This window comes from Dryas octopetala, chromosome 8 (assembly GCF_963921425.1).
Source record: "Dryas octopetala chromosome 8, drDryOcto1.1, whole genome shotgun sequence".
NCBI lineage: Eukaryota > Viridiplantae > Streptophyta > Magnoliopsida > Rosales > Rosaceae > Dryas > Dryas octopetala.
The window spans coordinates 6,860,530-6,886,276 of record NC_141373.1 but is presented as its reverse complement, the minus strand read 5'-3'; the positions used below and the strand labels follow the sequence as shown (position 1 = coordinate 6,886,276).

Sequence of the window (25,747 nt, the reverse complement as noted above, 5' to 3'; positions counted from 1 at the left end):
AGGAGTGCAAATGGAGAAATGAGGAGTGCGAAAATCACCTCCCTTTTTTTAATCACAATTATATGATTTTGCAATGATGATATTTGAAGTATGGCCTAAAAATTGAACGATTTGAATTATGAGATTAATCATATGGTGGGCCAAAATAGTGGTTAGCTTCGTATTAAGTTATTAACTTGTTAACCAATTAGTTTTGTGGCACTCTTGATATATATATATATATGTTTGATCAAGCTCATTTAGGTGCGAACGTATATAGCGCTGAGCGCTCAGTAATGTATAATTTTTCTGTGTCAAGCGCTCGTATCCGGTTTGTCTGCGTTTATGTTAGGTTTTAACTCTGAGATATTGAGTGCCTAAAATCTCAAGGTTAAACCCTAACATAACGCTTCCACAAAGGTCATTTAACACCCTAGGAGGGTATAAAGTGAACTTGTCGGCCTATACCCTAAAAAATAGGCCGAGAAAGCAGTGACGAGCGCTGTAAGAAATGATCACTTATTTTTAAAAAATTTCACTCAGTTCTTGACGAAGTTATCAAGTGCTCAGTATCAGGTGCGAACATTCGCACTTGAAAGATTTCGTAAGTTTAATACCTTCAAATATAACAAAAGAAAACTGGAGAAAAACGTCATTAAATTAATAGCTACTTAAAATGTAACATAATTTTTTATTTTCTTACCAAAAATATTTGGTTTCAAACTTTTATTTTCTTTAAATAAAACAAATTAAACTCTTTGAAGTGTTATTAATTTAGACCTTATAATTACATTTTCGAATCATATCTTCTCAAATTAAATATTTTACATTACATTATCATGACTTGAACAAACATGAGTACATTACAAAATGATAATGCATTTGTGAGGCAAGTACATAATTTGAGCCTGTGACGCCCCGAAACTGGGAACACCACAGCGGCACCCGTCTTAAAGATCCTGAGACTATAATACCCCTTACCCCGAGTATTATATTCCCAAGCTCTCTAAAACGAGTTAAGCCCTTTTTATTGAAGAACCCGAGTTGGATCAGAGTAGTAAAAATACAGCGAAAGAAATTACTGAAAATACCTCACATTATAAATAATAGTAAAGAGTACCAACCCGTGAGAGTTATATGTTTCAAATACACTAACCCTAATGCTACATAATAAAACAGTAGATAAACAGATATGTCAGGATAGTCCAACCCACGCCAGAGTGATTCAGTCTTCAACAAAGTGGTGCAACAAATTGGACTCATAGATAGCCATTGGGATATGCCACCTACGAGGATGAAAGAGAAACACCACCACAGATCCAAAGAAAGGATCTAAACCAGATAGCAGGACTGAAACTGACAAGCTGCAAGTGCCACACCCACGACCTCAATCTTGGTCTCCAACAACTGGATTATCTGCACTCACAAGAGTACAGTAGGGGGTAAGCGTCACATACGTTCATCGCTTCCCCTCGAGGGAAAATCCTGGTTAGGTTTGAAGCAATACTCGAAAATATAGGATTTCAAGGAAAACAGTTTAAAAGCAATGCACACCCAAAAACAGGGTATCAATATCAATAATATTGTAACCAAAGCCAGTAATGATAAAGATAATTATGCCAATAATCAGTGAGTAAAGCCTTTGCATGCTCATACATCTTTTTCAGTGAAAATCCTTCATGTCACGTGACATAGTTCAGAAACATACCTGCGACCGATCACATACAGGCCAACCACCAGTATCGGAAATTCAACCACCACCTCGATACTGTGGTGAGAGTATCCATTTACCTGGTAATACCACATTGGTTAGCCTCCCCAGAAGGACATTCGACTAACCAGTCCGTACTTACCCCTCCGGAGGTTTAGGGGATCGAAACCCAAGGTCACAACACGTGCCCGTTACTCTCAGGTCGTCCAAGGTATCACACAGAAAATCACACAAATATGCCATACAAAAATCATGCACATTCTCTGTGAAAGACATTTTCATATACATATAGTACGAAAATAGGCAGGAAATCCAATAACCGGGATATGGTACTTTCCCCCTACCTGCTTTACCAAAGTGTGTCCCTTGCCTGATCCCTTTCCTGTGTCTGGGTCCCACTTGTACCTGTTGGGAAACTGGAGATCCGAATCCGACGACAGCTATTAGGAACGTACTAAACGTACTCTCGGCCTTGTCTGTTAAGACCAGGTAAAATTTAGAGGTTTGGCACTAGCGTAACTTGCTAGGCTTCTCTAAATTCTTGATCCGGCATGACCCTGCTCCCCGAGGCAGACAGTCATGTCAGACCGTGTGGTTTCTAAGTTTATTTTAATTTATTGTCGAGGAGGTTGATCAGATATGAACCTTACAACGTGACCAGGTCAGTGCATGGGGAAACTGAGGGAGCTCTGGCTCAGTACCCAACGCATGTATGCTCATGAACTGACCTTAGTCATCACGTTATTTGGTTACCACTGATATGGCCTCAATATTTATTAAGTTCATTTAATAACAACAGTTAAACGGCGTTTCGTCTATAACCACCACTTAAACAACAGCAAATTAAATAAGCTGGGTTAAGGGTATACCTGTTGAAGACTTCCCACGAGCAGAGTCTCGGTACTACTAGACTTGCTAAATAATAAGATTAAAATAGCCTAATTAACAAGAGATTTATTTAACAAAATTTTAGCAGAAATTCGACAGGGATCAAGAAATTACCTATGGAGCTCAGAAATGATTTTTTTAAAAATTCACCAAAACATAGCCTTCACACTACTAGAATTGAAGAGCTCGTCGCCACGATCGCGTAGGCGAAATCGGATCGTCGATCGGAGCTCCAGAACTCAAGATAAACTCAAAACAAGATTGAAAAAGAGAGAGAAAGGAGGAGAGAGGAGAGAGAAGCTCTCTCTTGGGAAGCATGCGGCTGAAATGGGATGAAAATCAACTGGGGGTGCGCTGCTATTTATAGGGAGAGTGAGTGAGTCAACTCGGTTGACTCATCCGAGTTGACCGGGTTGACTCAAGTCAACCGTCATAACTTTGACCAATGAGAAATTGACACGTGGCGAAGGCTTTGACACTTGGTTGCACATGCAGCCATCAGATCTTGCTGCCATGCAGCGATGGACGCTCCAGATCGTGCCACGTGGCGCGATCTGGTGATTTCCTATTTTATTTTATTTTTCCTATATTCCCCAACTTCAAAAATTAATTAAAAATAGCTCGGGACTCAGAAAAATACTACGGACTCGTATCGACTAGTACTAATTAACTATGAGGTCAAATTACCAATTTGCCTTTTAGAAAAATTTCGAAAATTTCAAGCTCCACAACTAAGATAAAATGCTTTTAAAAATGAAATTTTGGGAAATTCATAAAATAATCTCCCGGACTCGGAATAATACGAGACTTGCTCCGTTGGGTTCGTGAGTAAAAGTACCACCTTCTAAAGGTCTAACTTGGGTCAAAACTCTAGTCAAAGTTGGTCAAACAATTAAAGCTTAAGGTGAAAAATACGATTTTCCGCCAAACAAATTTCTAGAAAAATTCTAGAAATTAAAGAAAAATCTCAAAATAAATTTGGAAAATTTTGGGTCTCACAGAGCCAAAAAGGTGAATTGTTGTATTATGATGATGCAATTCAATCCTTAAAAAAAATACAAATTGTATGTAAAACAAACATGTTAAATGAAAGTTATGGTATATTCTTTTTCATTTTTACTTTTTTATCAAATAATATTAAACATAAGTTTGGAACTTAAGCCTCGGGTGTACAAGTAATTTGTTCAAATGCAGGAATAACGGTTCTTAACCACAGATCCACTACCTAAGTATTTTTTTTTTTGGTTAAATGAAGTTAAAAGTTAAAACCATGGTATTTTAAAATTTTGAGAAAATGTGACAATTAAGTTAGAAAAAAACATGCTGTTATTGAGTAGTTTAGTTAGAGAGTCGTAAAATTATCCAAAATGCATCCAAAAATTCAATCTCTTCTCTCTTCAGCGAAAAAAAAAAATGATATTCATTTCATTTTAATTTTCACCTACACTAAAATAGTAATATCAATATTATATATGGATTCTGATTCTCTCACACTCGTAAGTCATGAGTCTCAACTCTCACAACTCAAAGGTCACGCACTAAGCAAGGAAGGCCTCTCTCTCTCTCTCTCTCTCTCTCTCTCTCTCACATTCACACTCCCACCAAAAGTCACCCAACCCAAGTCTTAGAAAAGAAACGTATTTTTGCTCCTGAAAACCCGTTTCTCTCTCTCTTACTCTCACTATGAACAAGTCTCACTATTCACACTGCGCTCCTTCTTCAACAGCCACCACCCTCCTCACTCTCCACTCTCTCTAGTCTCCGCCTCTTCTCTCTCTCTCTCTCTCTTTGCTCATTTCCTCACAAAATTCTTTTGCGCTAACCGCCCCATTACTCTCTCGGGTCCAGAACCGGGTCCAGAGGAAAAGGAACTGGGTCTAAGGCTCCAAAACTAGAAATGGAGAAGAAACAGGGGTTCTTCTCTGCTCTGAAAGACGAGGTGGTTCGTGGGCTGAGCCCGTCGAGGTCTCGGGCGAGCAGCCCTGCCCGGAGGTCCGGGTCGCCCATGTCGGGTCTGCTGCGGAGGAAGAAGCACAACAGCCACGGAAACGGGTACGGTGGTCAGCTGGCGGGGCAGCAGCAGCCGGAGGCGGCGTTGATCGCGAGATCCGGGAGCCTGAGGCCGGTGATGGAGGGTCCGGATCCGGACGGTGGGGAAATCGGGGAGTCGAAGCGGGTCGGGTCGGGTCTGGGCCAGTGGATGCGAGGGCAGCTCTCGCGGACCCCCTCCGTCAGCTCAATGGCGTACAACAACAACAACAAGAGGTCTGATCTGAGACTGCTGCTCGGAGTCATGGGAGCTCCTCTCGCCCCCCTCCACGTCAGCACCACCGACCCTCTGCCTCACCTGAGCATCAAGGACACTCCCATCGTGAGCCTCTCTCTCTCTCTCTCTGCTAAGCTCATTTGGGGCTATTTTGCAAAAAAACAAAAAAAATGGTTTCATGCATTTTTGTTTTGTTTTTATGCTGTTGGGAAGTTTGGAACTGTATAAAGATTACTAGGTTTGGAGTTATTTTACAAAAAATGATTTTGGGTATGAATTACTCCCTACGGTATATCATATATGGAAGTTTAGATTTGCACTAATAGTTTATTTCTCCATGTTTTGCGTAAATTTGAAGTTCCATCTTTGGATTAATTGCATTCACAGCCATTGTTTTTGTTAATTTTTTTTTTTTAAATGGTTTTCTCCGGACGTTACATGTTGTGGAAAGCTCAGGTCAGCAGGTCAAATGGGCTTAACTGGCTGGATGGTTTTGTTTTCTCAGCTTACAGATTCTGACAAAAATCATGATTTTTAAATTTTTTGCCTGTTTTCTCACATATTCTCAGCAAACTAACAGATCTTAAGTCCATGACAGCTAGTAAGTTATTTGATTAGAAAAAATGCTTCTTTAGGTTGCACTTCAGATTGGGAATTGTTTTCTGAAGTTTACTCTAAATTTGATGTTGGTCTTAATGGGTGATATGTTTGCAGGAAACTTCCTCTGCCCAGTACATATTGCAGCAGTACACAGCGGCATCTGGTGGGCAGAAGCTGCAGAACTCGATAAAAAATGCTTATGCAATGGGAAAGGTTAGGATGGTAGCTTCTGAGTTTGAAACGGCCACAAAGGTGACGAAGAACAGAAATCCCTCTAGATGTGCCGAGTCAGGTGGGTTTGTTCTTTGGCAGATGAATCCGGATATGTGGTATGTGGAGCTTGCGGTTGGAGGCAGCAAGGTTCATGCTGGCTGCAATGGAAAGCTTGTCTGGAGGCACACACCCTGGCTTGGTGCCCATACTGCAAAAGGACCTGTGAGACCCTTGCGTCGTGCGCTTCAGGTGAAGTTTTGTGTGCTAATTTATGATTCTTTCTTTTTGGCTGTACAATTAGTCATCCGGCTTATTCACAATATCCTTGGCTTTTCTTTTTCAGGGTCTTGATCCAAGATCTACAGCTAGTATGTTTGCTGATGCAAGATGCATTGGAGAGAGGAAGATCAATGGTGAGGATTGCTTCATCCTCAAGCTTTGTGCTGATCCTCGGACTCTGAAGGCCAGGAGTGAAGGCCCTGCAGAGATCATAAGACATGTGTTGTTTGGCTACTTCAGCCAGAAGACAGGGCTTCTAGTTCATATGGAGGATTCGCATTTGACCCGCATCCAATCCAATGGTGGTGATGCTGTGTATTGGGAAACCACAATCAATTCGTTCCTTGATGATTACAGGCCTGTTGAAGGAATCATGATTGCCCACTCGGGGCGTTCAGTGGTTACTCTTTTCAGGTTTGGCGAGATGGCAATGAGCCATACCAAAACAAAGATGGAAGAAGCTTGGACAATTGAAGAGGTTGCATTTAATGTTCCTGGCTTGTCAGTGGACTGCTTCATCCCCCCAGCTGACTTAAGATCAGGGACAATTAGTGAAGCATGCGAGCTTCCTCATGATGAAAGGGGAAAGGGTGGTGGGATTGCAGCAGCAGCACATCGGGCCAAAGTTGCTGCTCTGGAGAAAGAGCATAATGTTTGTGTTGATAGCGTGACCTGGAAGATGGAAGTATAACATGAGGCTGCACTCAATTAGGGCAATTGTTTATACTGGTAGCAAGTTTTAATCAGCTAACACCTTAGAATTTACAAAGTAGGAGTTCCGTCGCGTTTTTGGACGTTGGTTTATGCCTCTTAATCTGTAAATAGAGCATAATCATTCACAGGTTTCACCCGGGCCTGGATGAATCTTTATACTCTCAATGCAGAATCCGACAAAGGTGTTGGAGCTCGATTATCCAGTTGGGGATAGGAGCAAATGGAGGTTAAGTTTTAGTTTACCTTCTGTGCATGAGGGAAGGTGGTGAAGCTTCGGTACAGCAGAACCATTAACCTTTGATCATTCCACTAATTCTCTTTCATGAATCCAGGAGTGGCAGTATTAAGGAAATTGCCACTTGCTGGCATGAGTTTGAGCCTAATGCCTTACAGCCTTAGTTTGTTAGTCATTACTGTTTTTGGGTGTGTGCTAATCTTTGTGGTTGTTTGATTGATGCAAAAGTTGTTTCTGGGTTTGTAAGGAAAACAGATGTTTTCTGGGTCAGGGGAAAAATAGGAAGTTCTCAATTTTTATTTAACTGGTGTAACCAACATATCTTTGATATGGGTATCTTGTTGTATTCTGGCACTTTGTCAGTGTCCATCAGGTATTGAATGCTCATGAATATAGTAATCATCATATCCCTTCCTCATGTTTCTTGAAGATCTACATGAACTGTGCATTTTAACTTCATAAAAATTTAGTCTTTTTTTCTTCAATTTTAGTATCTGTTCTTTTTACCAATGAGTATTTTTCTTTTTTTTGGCCAGTACCAATGAGTGTTTCCCGGTATTTATTTCTCTGAGGTCTTTATGACTGGTATTACATTTATTTCTCTGAGGTCTTTATGACTGGTAGTACATCTTCTTTAATGCTGAGGATATATAGACTGTAAAACTGGCTAAGTGCCCATCTCCATGAATGTCCCTGCAACTTTTCTATCTCTATGGTGCTTGACAGCATCTAGGGTTGGTTGGTCACTTGGTGCTTGGCACTTTCTTCTTTAACCCTACAGCCCTATGGCCCCATACCCCAGGTGATGAAGAAGGCTTAAGGGTGTGGGGTCTCTGCAACTTTATTGAGGAATATCATTATTTTAAACCCTTCTTTGACTGTTGGGGCCAAGCCAAAAGCCAAACCCCAACAGATTAAACTAACACTGAGTTAGGCCACTTGGGTTTGCATCGTTTGGGGCAATGCTTGTTGTGTGTAGAATATATGATTACAGCAAGGCACGGGGTAAAAGTCGCCATGTGATAACCTCACCCCAGCTTCCTTTCACAGCTGCCTCTGCTTTCCTTTGTTCCCTCAATCTTGAATTTTCTTTTTGCAGACATTATCTTTCTTTCACTTGCTCTTATTGCTTGCATTGGTTGCCCCAGTTTCCCCACTTGAAGGGTCTCAAATTTCATTTATTACAGTTTATCTATGGGGAAGGTTCCACGCTTCCACCCTCATGATGGTGGCTCCTGAATGGTCAAAGTCACAATTGATGTGAGAGAGAGAGAGAGAGAGAGAGAGAGAGAGAGAGAGAGAGAGAGAGAGAGAGAGAGAGAAAGAGAGAGAGAGAGAGAGAGATATATTTTTTTTTTAATTTGTTTTGTTTTGTTTGTTTGGTCTTGGAATATTGGAGGACCTGCATTACTACTACTACTCGTCTACTATCCTTTTTAGGGTGGGTATACGTAGATTATCATACATATATGCACCAACGTCAATATGGCCCATTTGGTTTTTTCTTTTATCCTTGTTCAATGTCTAGAACAAGTAGCAACTTGAAGTTTTGCACTTGTTCATATGATTGAGTATGGAAAGAGAGCAATGGCCGACCATGATGGATTGAAAGCCTAATTAAGTTGAAGCATATGATTTGCTACCCATTAACTTAAAGTATGATAACTATAAATTTAAAATCAAAGCTATCCAACTTTTATAAATTTTAAAAAAGGACATATGTACCTTTATAATTAGAGTTCGAATAATGGAACTTCATATATGTATGTATGTATTACATACCATGAGGAAAAACAACCTATGGGACAAATACCTAGATCCTTGAATTCACACTCTTCCATTTTTTGGCAAACGGAATTCACACTCTATTTTAGCAGCATGTGATTTATCTCATCTATTTGGCCATTATGCAACTTGGGGTTGTGCAGTCAAGAGTGGTCAAATCCTCATGAGACATATCAAATCTTTCCCAAAAAAAAAAAAAAAATGTTGCATTACCAATCAATTGCAACCCTAACTTTCCTTGGTTGCTTGTACACCAGGAATTTTTTTGATGCTTTCTATATTGGCTAATTATGAGTGTTTCAACTGAACTAAACAAAGTGGAATGCCATATTATTAGGAAGCTAATACTAACATAAGTTCTAACATTTTGTTTTTAATTCTTCTTCTCACATTTTCTTTGTATTAAGAAACAGGACCAGAAATAATATTTCCAAGTCCCTATAACATAATTGGGGATACTGCAAGAGAAGGACCATCACTAACCTCCAATGGTTAACTGGAGCCTGGACCAAAAAATTAACTATCCTCTTAATTGTTTCCTTTCATTACCATACCTGCATATTAGGATTAAAAACTTGCTCTGTTATGACTTATGAGTCATGATTAAGATGTGTGCATGATTAACTGATTGATGGGGACCAACCAACCAAGTTAATTAGTTGTGGTCACCCTTACTAGTGACTTGTCTCTATCTCTTATTAGCTTGGAGGATGAACATCTAATCTTGTAAATTTTCCCATAAAATGGTCTCCCAAATCAGATATACAAAAACCAGAGATTTATGATTTAAATCAGATCATTATTTCCCTCTTTAATTCTTTTTTTTTTTTCCATTCAAAGAAGGACTAATGCCTAAGAGGGAGAAGGTGAAAATTGAACTCTCGAATCTTGCTTTGAGTGTGGAATTCAGATTCTCTGCTTATTTTTTTTATTTTTTTACTTTTAATCTTAGTCGTAAATTAGAAATCCAAAAATATAAAAGCAAAAGAAGAAATGTATTCATAACACATTTTTTGGTTAATGCATAATCACATTCATTAATTCATAACCCTTAAATTTGTAATACATAACTAGAATTGAAGCAAGAAAAGCAATATAACAGATAATCCGAGTGATGTAAGTTCTGTACCCCACATCCCACATTAGTTGCAACTCCCCCATCTTTTAATTAATTTTTTAACTTTAGGGTTTAATTAATCAATGCATGATTTGGTGCTTATTATATTGATGGTGGTGTTAAGTAATTCATTCATAATGGGAGATCTAGTATTTAGCCATGGCCCAAGAGTCAAAACCATGTTAAGGCTGGTCTAAGCTGTCTGGGAACTGGGAAGTAGGGTTCTATTGAGTTTGGTGAAACTTAGGACTATACAATTTTGTTCCTCAGAATTAAATATATGCCTCCAAATTTTTTTTATAGGGAATGGAATCTAATCATTTTTTTAATACAAGCTTATGCTTCCTTCTCCTTTCCTAGGATGACACTCTCACTTGCTAAATTTGACTTAAAAATGTGATTTCAAACTCCCATTTGCTCACCTATCATTCTCATGAAGAAAGCACATTCACAGACACAATATTATATTATATGAAGGAAATGGAATTTCGATTCCCATTCCAACAACCATGTGCTAAGGAAGGCAGTACAGCAAGCCATGAAATTAGTGCATAGCTCAAGTTTCGATTCCAATAGAAGGTGTGAAGTTTTGACTGTCAAACTCACCAGGGTGGATTAGCTATGGGTTCAGTTCTAAGTTGTAAGAAGGAAGAAAACGACGGTCATTAACTTTTTTTCGATATCGGGTGTGCGAGTAAACGCTCTTAACTATTAGAGCCATAAGCCTCACGGCAAAGGTCATAAAATCAATGATCTCATGATCATGGGTCTTGTAGCGAAAAACATATCATGGATAGTCAAAAAAGAAAAAAGATATATACTGTGACAACTAAAAAAATCGTACATGAATCGTTATTAACCGTGACCATAAATGTTCAACATTAAATTTGTGATAAGAGTTCGATTCTCGTTCTCCACCTCTTCAAATTCAAAAGTTCAATCTTAGAATTAGTAATTAAAAAGCAAGCACCTTGATTACTTCTCAACAACTTTAGAAATTGACCTTCACACTAAGATTATGAGCTTGTGAGCTCTTAAGCTATGGCCATAGGCTTGACTTTCCACGTGCAGAGGCAGAATTTTAACATCTGCCCATTAAGTATAAGCAACAAAACTCAGTGAATACAGAAAAGAAAAAAAAAGACTAGAATAGTAGAATATATATCTTGACCTTTTTTTAATTTTTAAAGTGGATTAATCTTGATAACAGTAATATATACAATTGGGAATGAGCTATTTACTTGTGTTCCATTGTCATTGCCATTGACTTTGATTAAATATGGGATGTGACCCTGCTATATAAGCAGAGTTTAGGGAGGTGTCCTCAGTTTGGTTGACAAGTTGAGAACTTCAATGAAATGTAAATGGGTATGTGATAAGATTTACTGAAAAAAATACATATCAAAGCCGGTGTCGGCAAAGGAAGCTTCGCCTTCTTGTTGGGGAAAATAATGGAGGCCAATTTATGGTTGTGTACTGGACTACAAGTGCAGTGCCCAATAGGGCAATAATGGTTGCAAATGGTTGATATCTATCTCTGTAGCCATTAATTCTTTATTAGATCAATCAAATATCTTAGCCTACAATTAAGTTATTTATTGTGCAGTCGTGTGCACACGTAAAGATTGCCTGCACTCCTGGACAGTGTGCATTGATTTTGGATGACATTAGAATGAGTTGGGTGAGAGATAGATTCTCTCTGTAAATCTCAAAGGTTATGATTATGGGGACGGTTGCAAAAAATAAGCTAGCATTTTAAGAACAGGCTTTAAGTTGTTACAAAAACACAACCCAAAAACTTTTTTACACATCCATCAAAAGGGAACGCTATAGGCATTATTTCATAGGAAGTGTAAGAACACTAGTTGAAAGTGCGAATAGCGCTCTCCTTGTCAAAAAAAAAAATCATGTATTTATTCTTCTGAGTTATTTATACTTACACTCTTAAGGTTTATTATTTTTTCATATGCACCCATAGGGTTTCAAAAATTATACATACACCTCATGAAGTTTCAAAATTATTACATATAATCCCTTGCAAAATAAAACAATAAATAAACAAAAAAGAAAATATTTGTATTAAAGTTGGACCTTACACCTTGAGTAATCTTTCTTATTAGGCCATTTCATCCCTTAGCATGCATTTTTGTATACTTTCTCATCATTTTTCGTTTCACTGTAGGAGTTATATACAATAGTTTAAAAATTTCATGGGGTATATGTGTAATTTTTAAAATTTCAAAAGTGTATGTAAAAAGACGATAAACCTCAAGAGACGTGAGTGTAAATAACTCTTATTCTTCAATTCATAAATGCCCAAATGATAGGAGCCCAGTTGATGGCTGGCCTCATTGCATGCCTGCTTGGCATAAATGCAACTCTGATAACTTAATAAGTATTCATTTCTTAGATAGGAAGCCCTAGTTTAATAGAAATTGTAATTTTTAAAGTTGCAATGTTCAATTCTGTCAATGTTGAAGTTCAATGAACAAGTATAGAAGACCACTTAGCCCATGGGCTTCAGAGAGAATAAACCTCTCTCATTTCTCAAAAGCCATTTAGTGGGCCCAAATTATGGCCCATGGATTTCAGATCTTTGGGTTTGTTACTGGCTATATGAGGTTAATTACAGTAAAGGGTTTATGACTTGAATGCTTTAGCTAGGTTCGAACCCTCGGGATGGGAATATTAGTCTATTACTACCTACCAATTACCATGTTGTGCTAGTATCTTGGGTTACTCATTTATGGACTTTCATATAGGCATTTAGTTGATGATTGGACTTTTGGGTTGTTAGCTGCCACGTTGCCTGTTGAGCTTTTAGCTCCTGTTGTGCTGTTACAAGGCAATTAGCCTCCATTATTAGAACCCATGGATGAATGAATATTTCTTTTCCTGTATTTTCTTTAGCTTTTCAATATTCCTACGTTTGATGATGGTAATCGATCAATCATTTAGTACCAAAGTCGCTCAGAGAATGGGACCTCTGTCTCGATCTATACCCACCATCTTGGTCACCTCAGTCGCCAACCTAGGTTCTATTCTTTCGGGAGGTAGAGCTCACTGGCCCAAATTAAGCTTAATTGACTTGGTTTGCTTGATTTAAAAAAGACTCAGGTCAAGTCCTTCTCCTTCACCATTATTAAGGAATAAGGGAAGAGCCAAATTTTTGTCCTCAATTTCATTTTATTCGTCTCTTGTTATTTGGTTCCAGTCCTAGCATATCATGCAACATTTGGTTTACATGGTACTGAAAACCCAATAACAATTATTCATTCGAAAATAAAAAAAAAATTAACCCAATAACAATTCAAACAACAGATATATGATGACAAAACTAAATAAAATGAAAAGTGAAAGAATTTACTAGAGAAAGTATATATAGGTAACTAGGTACCGATATCCAAAATACAAAACGTACAACTCGATCCCCTCAATAGTCACAATACAAAAATCTCCCAAAGAATTCAACAGAATGTATAAGTTCAAATACAAGTGGTGAAGTCCCTCCCATTCAGACATGGGCTAAAGTGACAACCAATTATATCATATTAAAGAAATAACACAGAATTTTTGAATACAAAAGAAAAAACTTGGAGCTAGGCATATGCATGCACAGAGCTAGATCTCCTCTAAAACATCAACCTCAGAAGAGCCCATCCAAACAACAAGCTCCCAACCATCTTTTGCATGGACAACATCTTCCCTGCTCCACTCTGCACATGAAGGTTATTTCCAACAAAAATTTAGTCAAACAATAGCCTCATGCAACATCTTTCATGTGTATTAAGTTATAACATAGGAAAAGAAAATGGACCAGTGACAATTAACATTAGATAGTTTTCCATGTGTTATGAATGATGATTAATGACAATTTGAAATTTACACACATCAACAGTTTACAATCACCTCAACGACAAAGACAATCAAAGTTTGATTAACTCTGTCAAGCATGTGGTGGTATTGTATGATCCCATTGCAAAGAAGAAAACCAACTTATGTGTCTTGCGACCAAAGTCAAGGTTAGCTGCTAGCTACAACCTTGGCCTATTGGGTACATGCCACAACATTAGGGATCTGTAGACCCCCATTGGCATTGACTGACTTTGTGTTGCCACGTGGCAGCAACCCATTAATTGTTCAATTGTCTAACACCTGACCGTACGTAATCAGAAAAAAAAGGGTCAAAGTAAAAAATAATCTTTCTTATAGCAACCAGAACGTACTCCCCCGGCTCACGTTAGAAATTCCTCACTGATTTTAACTACATTACGCCCCAATCGATCGTCCTCTTCAATCTAAAGTCTAAACCCCTATTGATCAAGAGTCAAGGACCGTGCATGCAGCTTCAATTAGTTCCATACTTTCAAACAATAATAATAGGAATGAATGCACTGGATCAGATCTGTACGGATAGAGTGCGCATATATATATAGGCGGCGTATGTTAGAAAAAGAGATCAGATAGAGAAATGGGAAGCGAAAGTGTACCACATTGTCAGCAGACGGGCTGGGAGAGCCGAAGTCGACGCCGGGCCCAGGAGCTCCGACCGGCGGCGCAGGTGGGCCCGGCGACAGAGCAAGCGGAGATGGAGCTGAAGCGGGAGTCTTCGCCTTGGTGGGAGCCGGAGCCGGAACCTGAGCTGGCGGAGAGGCAAGCGGTGCTGGTGGTGGAGTGGCCGGGGGAGGAGTGGCGGGTGGTGGGGTGGCTGGTGGAGGAGTGGCCGGAGGAGGAGTGGCGGGTGGTGGGGTGGCTGGTGGAGGAGTGGCCGGTGGTGGAGTGGCAGGTGGAGGAGTTGCTGGAGGGGGAGAGCTGACGGGAGGAGGAGTGGCGGGTGGGGGTGATGTGACGGCCGGGGGTGGTGCTGACGTGGGCGGTGGGGTGGCGGCGACTGGTGGTGGAGTAGTGGCGACAGGTGGTGGGGTGGTGGGTGTGGCGGGGGGAGCTGGGGTGGTGGAGGAGGGTGACGTGGCGGGAGCTTGTTGGCCTCCGACGCCAGCAACGACAATGCAGATGAAGCCAACGAAGAACACGGCTCTGCGACCCATGGCCATTTTGATCTCTCTGTGTACGTGTGAGTAAGAGAGAGAGAGAGAGAGAGTGAGGTTTGGGGTGTGGGAGACGAGAGCAAATGGCAGTGGTTAAATAGTTTCGAGCAATGGGAATGTGCGAAGGTTCGTTCGACCTTATTATTTCACATGGCCAGGCTAGGCATTAGCCAAAACAGACCTGCACCGTTTGATTATGGGACCTTGGCTGTGGGTCCCATTTCCCCCCGCATGTGATTCCTTTCTTGTTCCTGGGATATGAGAATATGATGAGATAGACGCTTGAAGGTTGTTGGAAATGGTGTGTGTTTGGATTTAGAAATACTATAGTAACACTGTTTCGAACTGATGTGTGTTAGGGTCAGTTGGGTATCGTGTGCTGGGAGAAAAAAAATTATGAAGTAAAGTTAGCCGTAAAATAGAACAGTTGAGTGTTTGGTAAACTATGTTTTCAAAAATGCTGCAAGTGCAAAAAACAGTATTAAAGTGTTTGGTAAATATTAATGTAAAAGTGGTGTGACTGTGTATAATTACTAAAATGAACATGATATTGAAAGTGTCTTTCACTTATTTGTTTGATAAAAATAAAATATTTTTTTACTTATTTTTGAAATTTTTTACTACAAATTTTTATTAGCATTAATTTTTCTACAAAAACATTATTAAATAAGTATGTCTATTATGTTTTTAGGTATATTATAATTTTAAACGTACAAATAAAATATCATAATTAATTATCACAATATAAAATATAATTAACAATGAACATATTTTTTAATTTAAAATAAACAAATAAAAGTTATAAAAATCAATGAGGGTATTATGAGTAAAATAAAATATTCATTGTTTCTGTGATTCACTGCAGTTTTTAAAAGCACATAGAAACTTGCTTTTTGTTTTTGTTGTAGGGAGTTGAGAATTATGAGGAAAAATAGTTTTTAATTTTTTTACCAAACACTAAAACTGTTGTAAGTGATGGAGAATTGTCATCCATAGTAGTTTTTGGATCCTCTATCGTAATCCCAAATGGGACCTTAGTATTATAGTGCGTGATACAACAATTTAGTTTTAAAAAAAATTCGTTTAACGCTTAGGATTTAGATTGTATATATATGGTAACTAATTACATTCGAATGTGTGTTGAAGGGTGAAGATGAATAACGTCTCTAATTTGGAGGAAGATGATAAATTACTTATAAGGAGTTGATATATAAAACTTATACCTACTAACCCTACCATTTTTTGAAGATTAGAGATGATAAATTTAGGTATCAACTCCTTATAATTAGTTCAATTCTTCATTCTTCAAGTTGGAAGGTTCTTTGACGCCATATGTTTGGTATTATTTTTTGGTTACAATCTGTTGGTATTATTTGATTGTATGTGTTCTATCAAATAATACTAGTGATGGAAATATCTCCACACATATTTTCTAGTTTAGATTATGATTAATTTAGGGTGCTATGGGTTTTACATTCCCTCTGTTTTGTAGAGGTGAAAACCAGAGCACTCATGCTGTGGGACCACTCATGTCTGCTTAAATACTAATTTGTTTTGGCTCTTCTTTGTTAATTTATATCTTACATTATATTGATATTATATACAACACATGGTCTTTCATATAATATTAATTATATATGGTTTATGAATTTGAAATAGGATATGCACATTGTACAAAATCAGTATGGATCCACGTATGAGGTACCACTTTTCTCTCTCCTTTTGCTTTGATTAGGTCCGTTAGGAACAAGAAGAAGATTAAAGATATGGTGGTTGTGATGGACATCAACAAGTGTGACATGACAACTACTATATGCTAGTTTTGCATTATTTTCCCACATAGACACATTGCTTAGAGCAAAAGAATTAATGCATGATGAACCAATCCTTCTTTAACTTCAAACTTACTAGATCTAATTTTTTTTTTTTCAATTAAATCTAAGCTGTCTATTGAAAATAAAAACCTTTCAAATCTTAAATATCTTTTAATTTTATTGTTAAATTCATTTTGAAATATAGCAATGACAACTAACAAAGAGACAATACTTTTAAAATGGATATTCGGAATGTGGACATTCAAAAAGTATTTGGACACCCAAATGTTGAGTATCTGAATGCTCTCTCAATGTTCGGACATTTAGGTGTTTGAACAAATTTCTATCATTACTCTGAATGTTGAATTTTGAAGTTTTGAGTTAATAAAAGTAAGTCATTTATAAGACTTGACTACCATTGCATATATAGTTGTATTGCTGCTAGGTTCCCTACCATAACATGCCACTTTGAATCATGGAACCATGTGCTTGAATCATTGTTGTTGTGCATGGTTATCCTTCATTACCGTATACTGTTTAGGGGCATCAATCGGGATTATGATGAGTGGGCCCACACTACATGGCAGTTGTGATTTGTAAGCTAAGTATTTGGCAATATATATGAGCCAAAATCCAAACCATCAGTGGGTATGTTGGAGCACCACCAAGGTGTGGGCCCTGTGGGCCCATTGGGACTATGAATCTGCTCTGTCACGCCGTGATCAGGGTGCCTTCAAAGAAAATCTTTACTACTACAGCTAGAGCCTGGAGGATTATTAAGAAAGTGATAATTTTGAAAGGGAAAAAATGATAATAGAGAGAAATAATGCCATTACGGTAATGAAGTCCAGCAATAATACTTGTACTACATCTCAATTATAAACATGATTGTTTGGTTCACGTGTCTTAGTTATGTTGGTTTGGCTCCACCCAAAAGAATATTAAGAGAAAAAAAGGAAAGTTGGAAGGGGAGGGGAGAGTTTATAGGCTTTTCTTGATTTTTTGATGAATAAAAGTTAAAAGAAGAAGAAAAGGCAAGACTTTGCTTCTAAACTGCCCAAAAGTCTTTTATATTGTAAACTACTTATTTTCTCGTTGAGTAAAACTTTTAAGGTAAATTCCGAATCCGTGGAATTATATTAGATCTAGTATAAGTAAACTCAAATATTTTTGTGTTTATGAGAGTTAAACCCAAAACGTCTAATAAACTTTAGTTTCCAAAATCGAAAGAATAAAAACGAACCATATATATGAAACTGCAATAAGTAAGTATTTGAGATACAAATTTGTTTGAACCATGTTGCATTAAACGAAGGAAAGAGTTATTTGTACTTTCCTCGAAAAATGAGGAAGTGAAAAAAGAGAGCATTATTTGATAATTAAGCATTGGAGACCTATATCTGTTTAAATCAAATTGTTTTAAACAAATGAAAGTGCTATTTGCACTCTCCAAGAGGAATGTGAGTGCAAAATCAAACGAAACACTTATATATCATTTAAGTCATGAGACGATTAGTCTTTAACTATGATTATGATAAAAATTAATATGATTTATTGGGTAATGTTTTCTTTCTAAACAATGTACGTCCATCATATTATTAGATTATTAATTAAGATTGCTTATTCAAATATTATTCTACCTCATTAATAATATTCTTAATTGATAAGTATGATCGATAAAGCAAACATTTTCCATAATATAGTCATCAGTCATGCATCTAGTGTTGTAGGGTAGAACGTATAGGATGGAACCAAGCTATGTTTGCTTAATTGTCATAGTTGTGATGTTAACATGGGAGCCTCCTCTGGTTGGCCTATATCTTTCCTTGCAGAACCAAAAAGCTCAGCTGATGTCTACTTCCCGTTGATTGAGCTGACTTTTAGAGCTTTTTAATTTATATTTTTCCAACCGTATCAAAAGTGACAAGTGCATCAACAACATTGTTGTCCATATATATATGGTTGAGGTAGTGAACGATGAGATGAAATTGTAATTATGTCAAATTATGTGACACAATAATAGGCATTATGGAACTGTCATGAATAGGCATTATAACCTCCTTTCCCACTGCCTAAGGAAAACAAAGGTGATTAAGAAAAAAAAGGAGACATATTGAAGTAATTTTAGTATGTGACCATGCTACATATATCACCTTCTCTGATAAATATGTATGTAGATACATTATATTGGGAGAGGAATGTCATATTTGATCATTTACAATAATGAATGTAGCATTGTACTCATCTTTCATGACTCATAAGTGTGAGGATGTGGAGTGTGTTGTACCATATTAAAAAATTAATTATAGTTCTGTAAAATTGCTCTTATTGACAATTGATTTTGGGTTAGATGCTTAAATTTCTTCATGGTATCAGAACAGGTTCACTTATGTGTGTGTTAGGTCGAGTGACCACATGTGCTCCACATCACTCAATATGAGTTGTTTATAAGTTTGACTTAAGTGACACTATACATGCGGGGATATGTGAGAAGTGAAATGTGTTGTCCTACATTAAAAAATTATAATTTTGTAAAAGTGCTTAAAAGAATCTTGGGATACTCATTTTCTTACCAATTGATTTTGGATTGAATGTCTAAATTTCTACAATAAGGTTTCTAAAACATTTACCATTTATGTTTCTATTCTCTTTTTCCATGAGATGCTTTTTACAAACCTCGCATTTTAATACCATCCTCATTCCTTAAAAGGACAAAATTAAGATTTGAAATTGATGGAATAGTCTCTCTCTCTCTCTCTCTCTCTCTCTCTCTCTCTCTCTCTCTCTCTCTCTCTCTCTCTCTCTCTCTCTCTCTCTCTCTCTCTCTCTCTCTCTCTCTCTCTCTCTCTCTCCGTGCAAAAGGAATTAAGAACATATATAGAGTTTAATAGGTAGCTCCAAACTCAATAAAGGATCAAGGCAGATGAAGGCAACAAATCGAGTTTAAAAGCAAGGACCCATATGCATAAAGGGCGTCTTAAATTGTAAACCACCTATCAAGTATCAACTTGCCCACCCCCACCCCTTAGTCTTTTAATTTTGTTGATTTAAACAGCATATATAGTTTGGAATTAATTTTGTATAATTAATTCATCTTCTTTTTATCTTTTTTTTTTTTTTCAATACTTATAAATCTAAACATTCAACATATCAAATCCAAAATCATATGTATCAAACAAGGTTTTAATTTTTCACTCACTCATTCTCACTTTTTTGGAAAGCATCACTTTCTTTGCTTCATCGTAATGTAACTTGAATATTAAGTTAAAGTCAATGACATATGAATGATTACATTTGCCTTCTTAGGCCGATCAATGAAATAAATTTTTTTTTTTTTTTGGTTATGCACTTATGCCCCATCAATGAAATGTAAATGATTACAAATATGAATGAATATTTGTAACTTGATATGTTTGGGCACGATGTAGGCCCTGGAGCCTTAGAACTAGGACGTGAACAGGCTTTGTAGAACTGATTTAGACTTCACTAAAATGGAGCACAAATTAACAGCGACCCATCTTATAGCTGGGTTTTTTTTTTGGGTGGTCAAAGTAGCTTCATTGAAGGAGAAAGGAGAATACAAGATAAAGCAATACAAAGGTAAAGCCCATAATCAAAGAGAGAGCCCAGTATACATTATACATTACATTTACTATAGGGACAGCCCAAAGTCCAAACGCAGCCTAAGCAAAATCAAAACCAACACGAACAAACGGCCCAATCACAAAAATATAATTGATGCCACTCCTTGAACAAAGATTCAAGAGCTCCTCAATTGTGAAGCCTCATTTTGTGTGATAACTAGTTATAGTATGAAAGAAGTAGGTGCCTCACCTATATGATGATATAGGCTCCTACGAGGCTACGAGGGACAACTCATTAATATTTAGATTTAACGTAATTGTAAAATTGATAATTTATTAAAATAAATTCAACCCTTAAGTGTATGACCACAGAATTTATATTCTTAAATTTCAGAAAGTTAACAGAGAAAATCAAGCTGGTGAGAGAAATAGCAAAGATCAATGATAATTTTAGATAATCTTGGTTAGACCATTGAAAGAGTTGAATTTGCGTGGCTAAAAATTAAGATGAGATAAAAATGTAATTGTAGAAAAAATAAAATTTGAGTGGCTTAAGTGGAAAAAAAGAAAAGAATTGAAAAGGTAAAGTAGATAGAATCAGCCTTAAAAGAAAATCGTACGCGAAGGATTAAGGCGGGCTCAGAATCAGTCTCTCTCTCGCTCGCTCACACTCACATTTCACTCTCTCAGTTCTCAACTCTCAAACTCTATCCCTTCGCCAGACACTAAACGACATGGCGGTGGTGTCAACAGGTCTCGTCTCCACCTTCCTCTCCGGCAAAACGTCGTCGCTTGCTAAGCCTCCTTTCTCCTCCTCCTTCTCATCTCTCAGGTTGGTCCAGCCCAACTCCCCTGCTAACCTGCGCATGCTGCGCACCCGAACCCTCGCCACCGCGTCCAAGCCGGCCACCACCCCCCGGGAGCCACGTGGCATCATGAAGCCCCGCAAAGTCTCGCCTGAGATGCAAGCCCTTGTGGGTGCTCCTGAGATTTCTCGCACCCAAGCTCTGAAGCGGATTTGGGCCCATATTAAGGAGAATAATCTTCAGGTTTACTCTGGGTTTTTCTTAAAGTTTTCATTTTTATCAATTTTTGGTGTTAGTTGTTGATTTTTTGAAAACCCTTTTGGCCGTTTGGGGTTTAAATGGTGTTATCTTTTTTTGTTGTAAGAAAAAGAGTGTGGATAAGGTTATGTTGGTGTGTATGAAGGGCCACGTTTTGTTGTTATTGTGCTGAAATTGGTTCATATGTGAATGTGGGTGTCTTTTTTGTTTGGATAAGGTTGTGATGGCATAGATGAAATGTGGGTTTTTGTTGTTAGGGTACTTAAGTTTGGTTCTAATGAGTTATTAACTGGTTTAGCCTGGAGCTTTTCGATGCTTTTCGTTTATGGAATGGGCTGTTTGATGTGTATGAGAGTTGGGTTTTTGTTATTTCTAGATTTGAGAGTTCATTTTTCATGTGTGTTAGGTGGGTTTATTTGTTGTTTTTATGTGGGTATGTAAATGGTTTAGGCAATGCTTGGATTGAAAAATGAGTAGTGGTATACTTTATTCAGGGTTCTGTAGTTGTGTTTGCTTGTTATTCTGTTTAGATTGGGCTGGATAAGGCTGCCTTTATGCTAGTGAAATGTGGATTCTGTGATTAATTGTGATGCTTTGCTTGTAATTTGATTCTTAGATTGTCTGTATTTTGTTTTCTGGATGCTTTTGTATCTGTTGAATGTGTAATCTAAAACGATGCCATGGTATTACTTTGGTGTATTTAGCCATTTCCAAAGGGTTGTGTTATGGATGAATAATGGGCTTTGTTATTACCAACTTGCAACCTCCTCATAGGATCCAATGGGATTATCTTACATGCTTTATGATCATTGGGCTTTTGGGTCTGGCAATGCAATTCTTGCTGTTATAGACTGAGAGTTGCATAGTTAGGGGTTTAGGGCTTATGGAGTTGTAATTGTGATGCGAGGCTTACAAAACGACCCAATTTGCAGCATAAGTTGTTTATCGCTCTTTCAATCTGTTTTGAGTGAGTGGTTACTATTTTTTCCCATATTATATATTTCATATTTCAGGTTTGTCTAATTTCGTCCTCTTTACTAGTAAGATGGTGTTGTTGCTCCAGCTTAGTATGTCTATGAAAAGGGAGGTCAAATGTTTTGGCAGTTTTTGGAATTTGTTAAAACGATTAAAGATATTTTTTATGAATTTTGTATACATTGGCAGTGTCTGTGGTTGTTGCCTCAAACCCTAGTAAATATATCTTCAAAGTGCATTTGTACAAGACTTTTAAATGCACCAGGAAGTTGTAGAGTTGCAACGTTTTAGTAAATGAGAATTACTTGTTAAATTATAATGGAAACTCTTGGACTATTCTGATATTCAGTTACATGAATTCTTATAAGGGACAACTAAAGATTACAGAAAAATTTTAATTGTATTTGTTTTAGTTTCAATGGTCATGTTGGTTATTTGAATTCAATTGTCTGGTTACTTATGAATCCGGTGTATCATTACCTGAGCTTTTGGCTTCTGTATCTCCTCGTCTTCTAAGCTTGTTAGTTCTTAATTCCTTTCTTGCGACCGTATAACGGTTCTGTTGGAGAATATAAATATATATTGTAAATGGGATTCTAAGAATACTTGGTTTTTCCTAGTATGTTTAGGGTGTGATCTAGTTTCCTAAATTTGGATGCTTGGTTGTGCTTTTGTTTCCTACTCTGATTAGTCAATTTATCTACCTTTTTATTTAATTTTCTTATTAATATTTCTCTGTCTATTTTAAGTACCTTTGGTTTTTCTGACTTGGTCCTTTGGCATCATTCTTCTAGGACCCCCAAAACAAGAAGATTATAGTTTGTGATGAGAAGCTGAAGCAAATTTTCGGAGGGAAGGACCGTGTTGGATTTCTTGAGGTTGCTGGATTGATCACTCCTCATTTCCTTTGATGGAACCTATGTTGGAGAACAAATTTGGAACTGCGGATTGCTTATGAAGCAAATATTTTGTATGTGGGGGGCTGTGTTTTGGTTGGTGACACTAGTAAAAATTGTGCTGCTGCATTTTGCGTCTCCAAGTGTTTAGGTTTTGTACTAAATGAACTAGCTTTAGTTAGAGTTTTGCTTTCGGATTCCTTATTATGTGGTAGGCTTTCAAAATGCAATGTTACTGCTTATAATGTGCCGGTTCTGCATTGTTAAAAGTTTTAAATTTTGTGGCATCATGGGTCCAAGAGTTTTGCTATATTTCTTCTTGGGTAAATTACAATTTAGTACCTCAACTTTACCTCGGATTTCAAGTTAGTACCTCAACTTCAAAAAGTTGCATGTCAGTACCTCAACTTTCATTTTATTGCAATTATATACCTCCGTTAGCTTTTCCGTCTGTCAGACTGTTAAGCGCCTATGTGGCACAGTGACGTGGCTTTAAAAAATGCCACATAAACAAAAAAAATAATAAAAAAATAATAAACTTAAAAAAAAAATTATAAAAAACAAAAAAAATTAAAAAAAACAATAATTAAATTATAAAAAAAAAAAAAACATTTATTTTCCATTTTCTCTCTCGATCACTCTCAAATGCCTCTTTTTTATTTCCTCTTTCTTGGATTAGGCTTAGGCTTGGCAAATCCCATAGCAAGTACCCATGAAACCTCAAATAGAAAATTGGGTACTGCTCCATGTCCATTCGATATCAATGCTCTCCGAAAACTCATCATCCAAAACTCTCTTCCATTCCCTATGCAAGATATTGTGACTGAGTGCCATTACATGCTGCAAGGAATACGTCTTCTTCGATCAGAGTATCTTCGTAAAACCGGATCATTTTCTTTGTCTTCAAATGTCTTAGAAGCCTGCTGGGATTCATATGAGAATCTAGTCAAGTGAAGAGGCGAAGAACCTTGGGAATTCAACTGGGAAGCGAGCTCGGGCTTTCGACCCAGTAATTCTTTGGCGAAAGCAAAGTGACCCAGAAGCGAGGCTATGTGTAAGGGCGTGTCAAAATCAACCCGAGACCCACCCCAACCCACAACCACCACTCGAGCAACCCTCCCTCCCAGCCACACAAATCAACCCACCACCCGATACCCCAAAACCCGAGCAATCCGAGACCCACCCCACCAGTCACCGGAGAAAGAGAGAGGAAGAAGATGGGGGTGGTCTCGCCGAAGATGCGCGCCGGAGAAAGAGATCGGGAAGAGAGAGAAGTGAGGAGAGAGAAGAGACAGAATCAGGGGGTGGGCAACCCGAGACCCACCAGTCACCGGAGAAAGAGAGAGGAAGAAGATGCAGGTTCTCGCCGGAGATGGGCGCTGGAGAAAGAGATCGGGCAGAGAGAGAAGTGAGGAGAGAGGAGGAAGGAGAGAGAATCGGGGGGAGGGGGCTGAAAAATGGAGAGAAAATGGAAAATAAATGTTTTTTTTTTATAATTTAATTATTGGTTTTTTTAATTTTTTTTTTTTTATAATTATTTTTGTTTTTTAAAGTTTATTATTTTTTTATTATTTTTTTTGTTTATGTGGCATTTTTTAAAGCCACGTCACTGTGCCACATAGGCGCTTAACGGTCTGACAGACGGAAAAGCTAACGGAGGTATGTAATTGCAACAAAATGAAAGTTGATGTACTGACATGCAACTTTTTGAAGTTGAGGTACTAACTTGAAATCCGAGGTAAAGTTGAGGTACTAAATTGTAATTTACCCTTTCTTCTTTCATGTGCTTGTTTTCGATGCAGCTCCATTTTGAAATTTCTCGGGATTCTCATATGGTGGTCCATAGTTGGGAAAAAATGTGGTTTCCTAAGAATTTTTATATGTGACCGTTACATATGAGTTCCTTGTCACAATATGCATGCGAGTCAATAATTTTTTGTACAGGTTTGGCCATTTCTATGAACACTGCGCAACGAAACTCATTCTCATTCTATAGGGTTTTTATTTGAAGGTGACCTTTTTGTTTGCCACATTAAAAAGCTAATCGAAAGAAAGGGTTTCAAACCTAAAACAAAGAAAGAATTAAGGGTGGTTCTATCATTCTTGCATCTTGCCCCAATTTAATTATTCTTCAAACAAAAATTAAAAAAGAAATTTCCTTCCCTTCCCTTTCCCCTTGCTTCTCTTTCCTTTCCTCCATGGCTAAAGTGGTGCTTGGCTAATGCCATGATCAAATACAACTAGCATGACGTCTTTGAATAGAGTTGCTTATTGGCTATGGCTGCCATGGTCAACTGAATTTACTATTTTTCTTTTAAGTTCAAAAAATAAATAAATAGTTAACCATTCAAGTTTTCAACAATCAATGTGTTGGCTTCAAATAATATTATCCTTTTTGTGAGAAGGCAAATATAATTATCCTTAAGATAAGCTCACCATGTAAGCAAAAAAAAAAAAGAAAAACAAAAGATAAGCTCACCATGACCTAGCCTCATTAGGCCATCCACAGTGGTGAGAGTGAGAGTGAGAGTAAAACATGGCCTGAAAAGTGATTTTGTGGCCTGAAAAGTGATTTTTTG

General features: G+C 37.6%; 3 protein-coding genes and 1 long non-coding RNA gene across 5 annotated transcripts; 2 read left to right on the top strand and 2 right to left on the bottom strand.

Moving 5' to 3' along the window:
* Positions 1 to 1,063: 1,063 nt before the first annotated feature.
* Positions 1,064 to 2,894, bottom strand: LOC147276633 (uncharacterized). 2 transcript variants are annotated; one of them, XR_015124025.1, is made up of 4 exons: positions 2,693 to 2,894; positions 2,560 to 2,605; positions 2,035 to 2,106; positions 1,064 to 1,395 (listed from the first exon to the last, which is right to left on the bottom strand). It is a non-coding gene; the product is annotated as an uncharacterized LOC147276633 (long non-coding RNA). The 2 variants fall into 2 exon arrangements; XR_015124024.1 differs by having other exon boundaries at positions 1,064 to 2,106.
* A 1,219-nt stretch (positions 2,895 to 4,113) lies between these two features.
* LOC147276632 (glutamyl-tRNA (Gln) amidotransferase subunit A (DUF620)) lies at positions 4,114 to 7,290 on the top strand. The gene is made up of 3 exons (XM_086253540.1): positions 4,114 to 4,949; positions 5,559 to 5,906; positions 6,001 to 7,290. The coding sequence occupies exons 1-3, from the start codon at positions 4,476 to 4,478 to the stop codon at positions 6,625 to 6,627; spliced, it is 1,449 nt and encodes a 482-aa protein (XP_086109666.1). The 5' UTR covers positions 4,114 to 4,475; the 3' UTR covers positions 6,628 to 7,290.
* A 5,851-nt stretch (positions 7,291 to 13,141) lies between these two features.
* Positions 13,142 to 14,894, bottom strand: AGP9 (arabinogalactan protein 9). The gene is made up of 2 exons (XM_086254871.1): positions 14,278 to 14,894; positions 13,142 to 13,503 (listed from the first exon to the last, which is right to left on the bottom strand). The coding sequence occupies exons 1-2, from the start codon at positions 14,839 to 14,841 to the stop codon at positions 13,420 to 13,422; spliced, it is 648 nt and encodes a 215-aa protein (XP_086110997.1). The 5' UTR covers positions 14,842 to 14,894; the 3' UTR covers positions 13,142 to 13,419.
* Positions 14,895 to 20,854: 5,960 nt separating this feature from the next.
* Positions 20,855 to 23,455, top strand: LOC147276630 (SWIB/MDM2 domain superfamily protein). The gene is made up of 2 exons (XM_086253835.1): positions 20,855 to 21,282; positions 23,067 to 23,455. Exons 1-2 carry the CDS (start codon positions 20,968 to 20,970, stop codon positions 23,181 to 23,183), a joined length of 432 nt encoding a protein of 143 aa, XP_086109961.1. The 5' UTR covers positions 20,855 to 20,967; the 3' UTR covers positions 23,184 to 23,455.
* Positions 23,456 to 25,747: the final 2,292 nt, after the last annotated feature.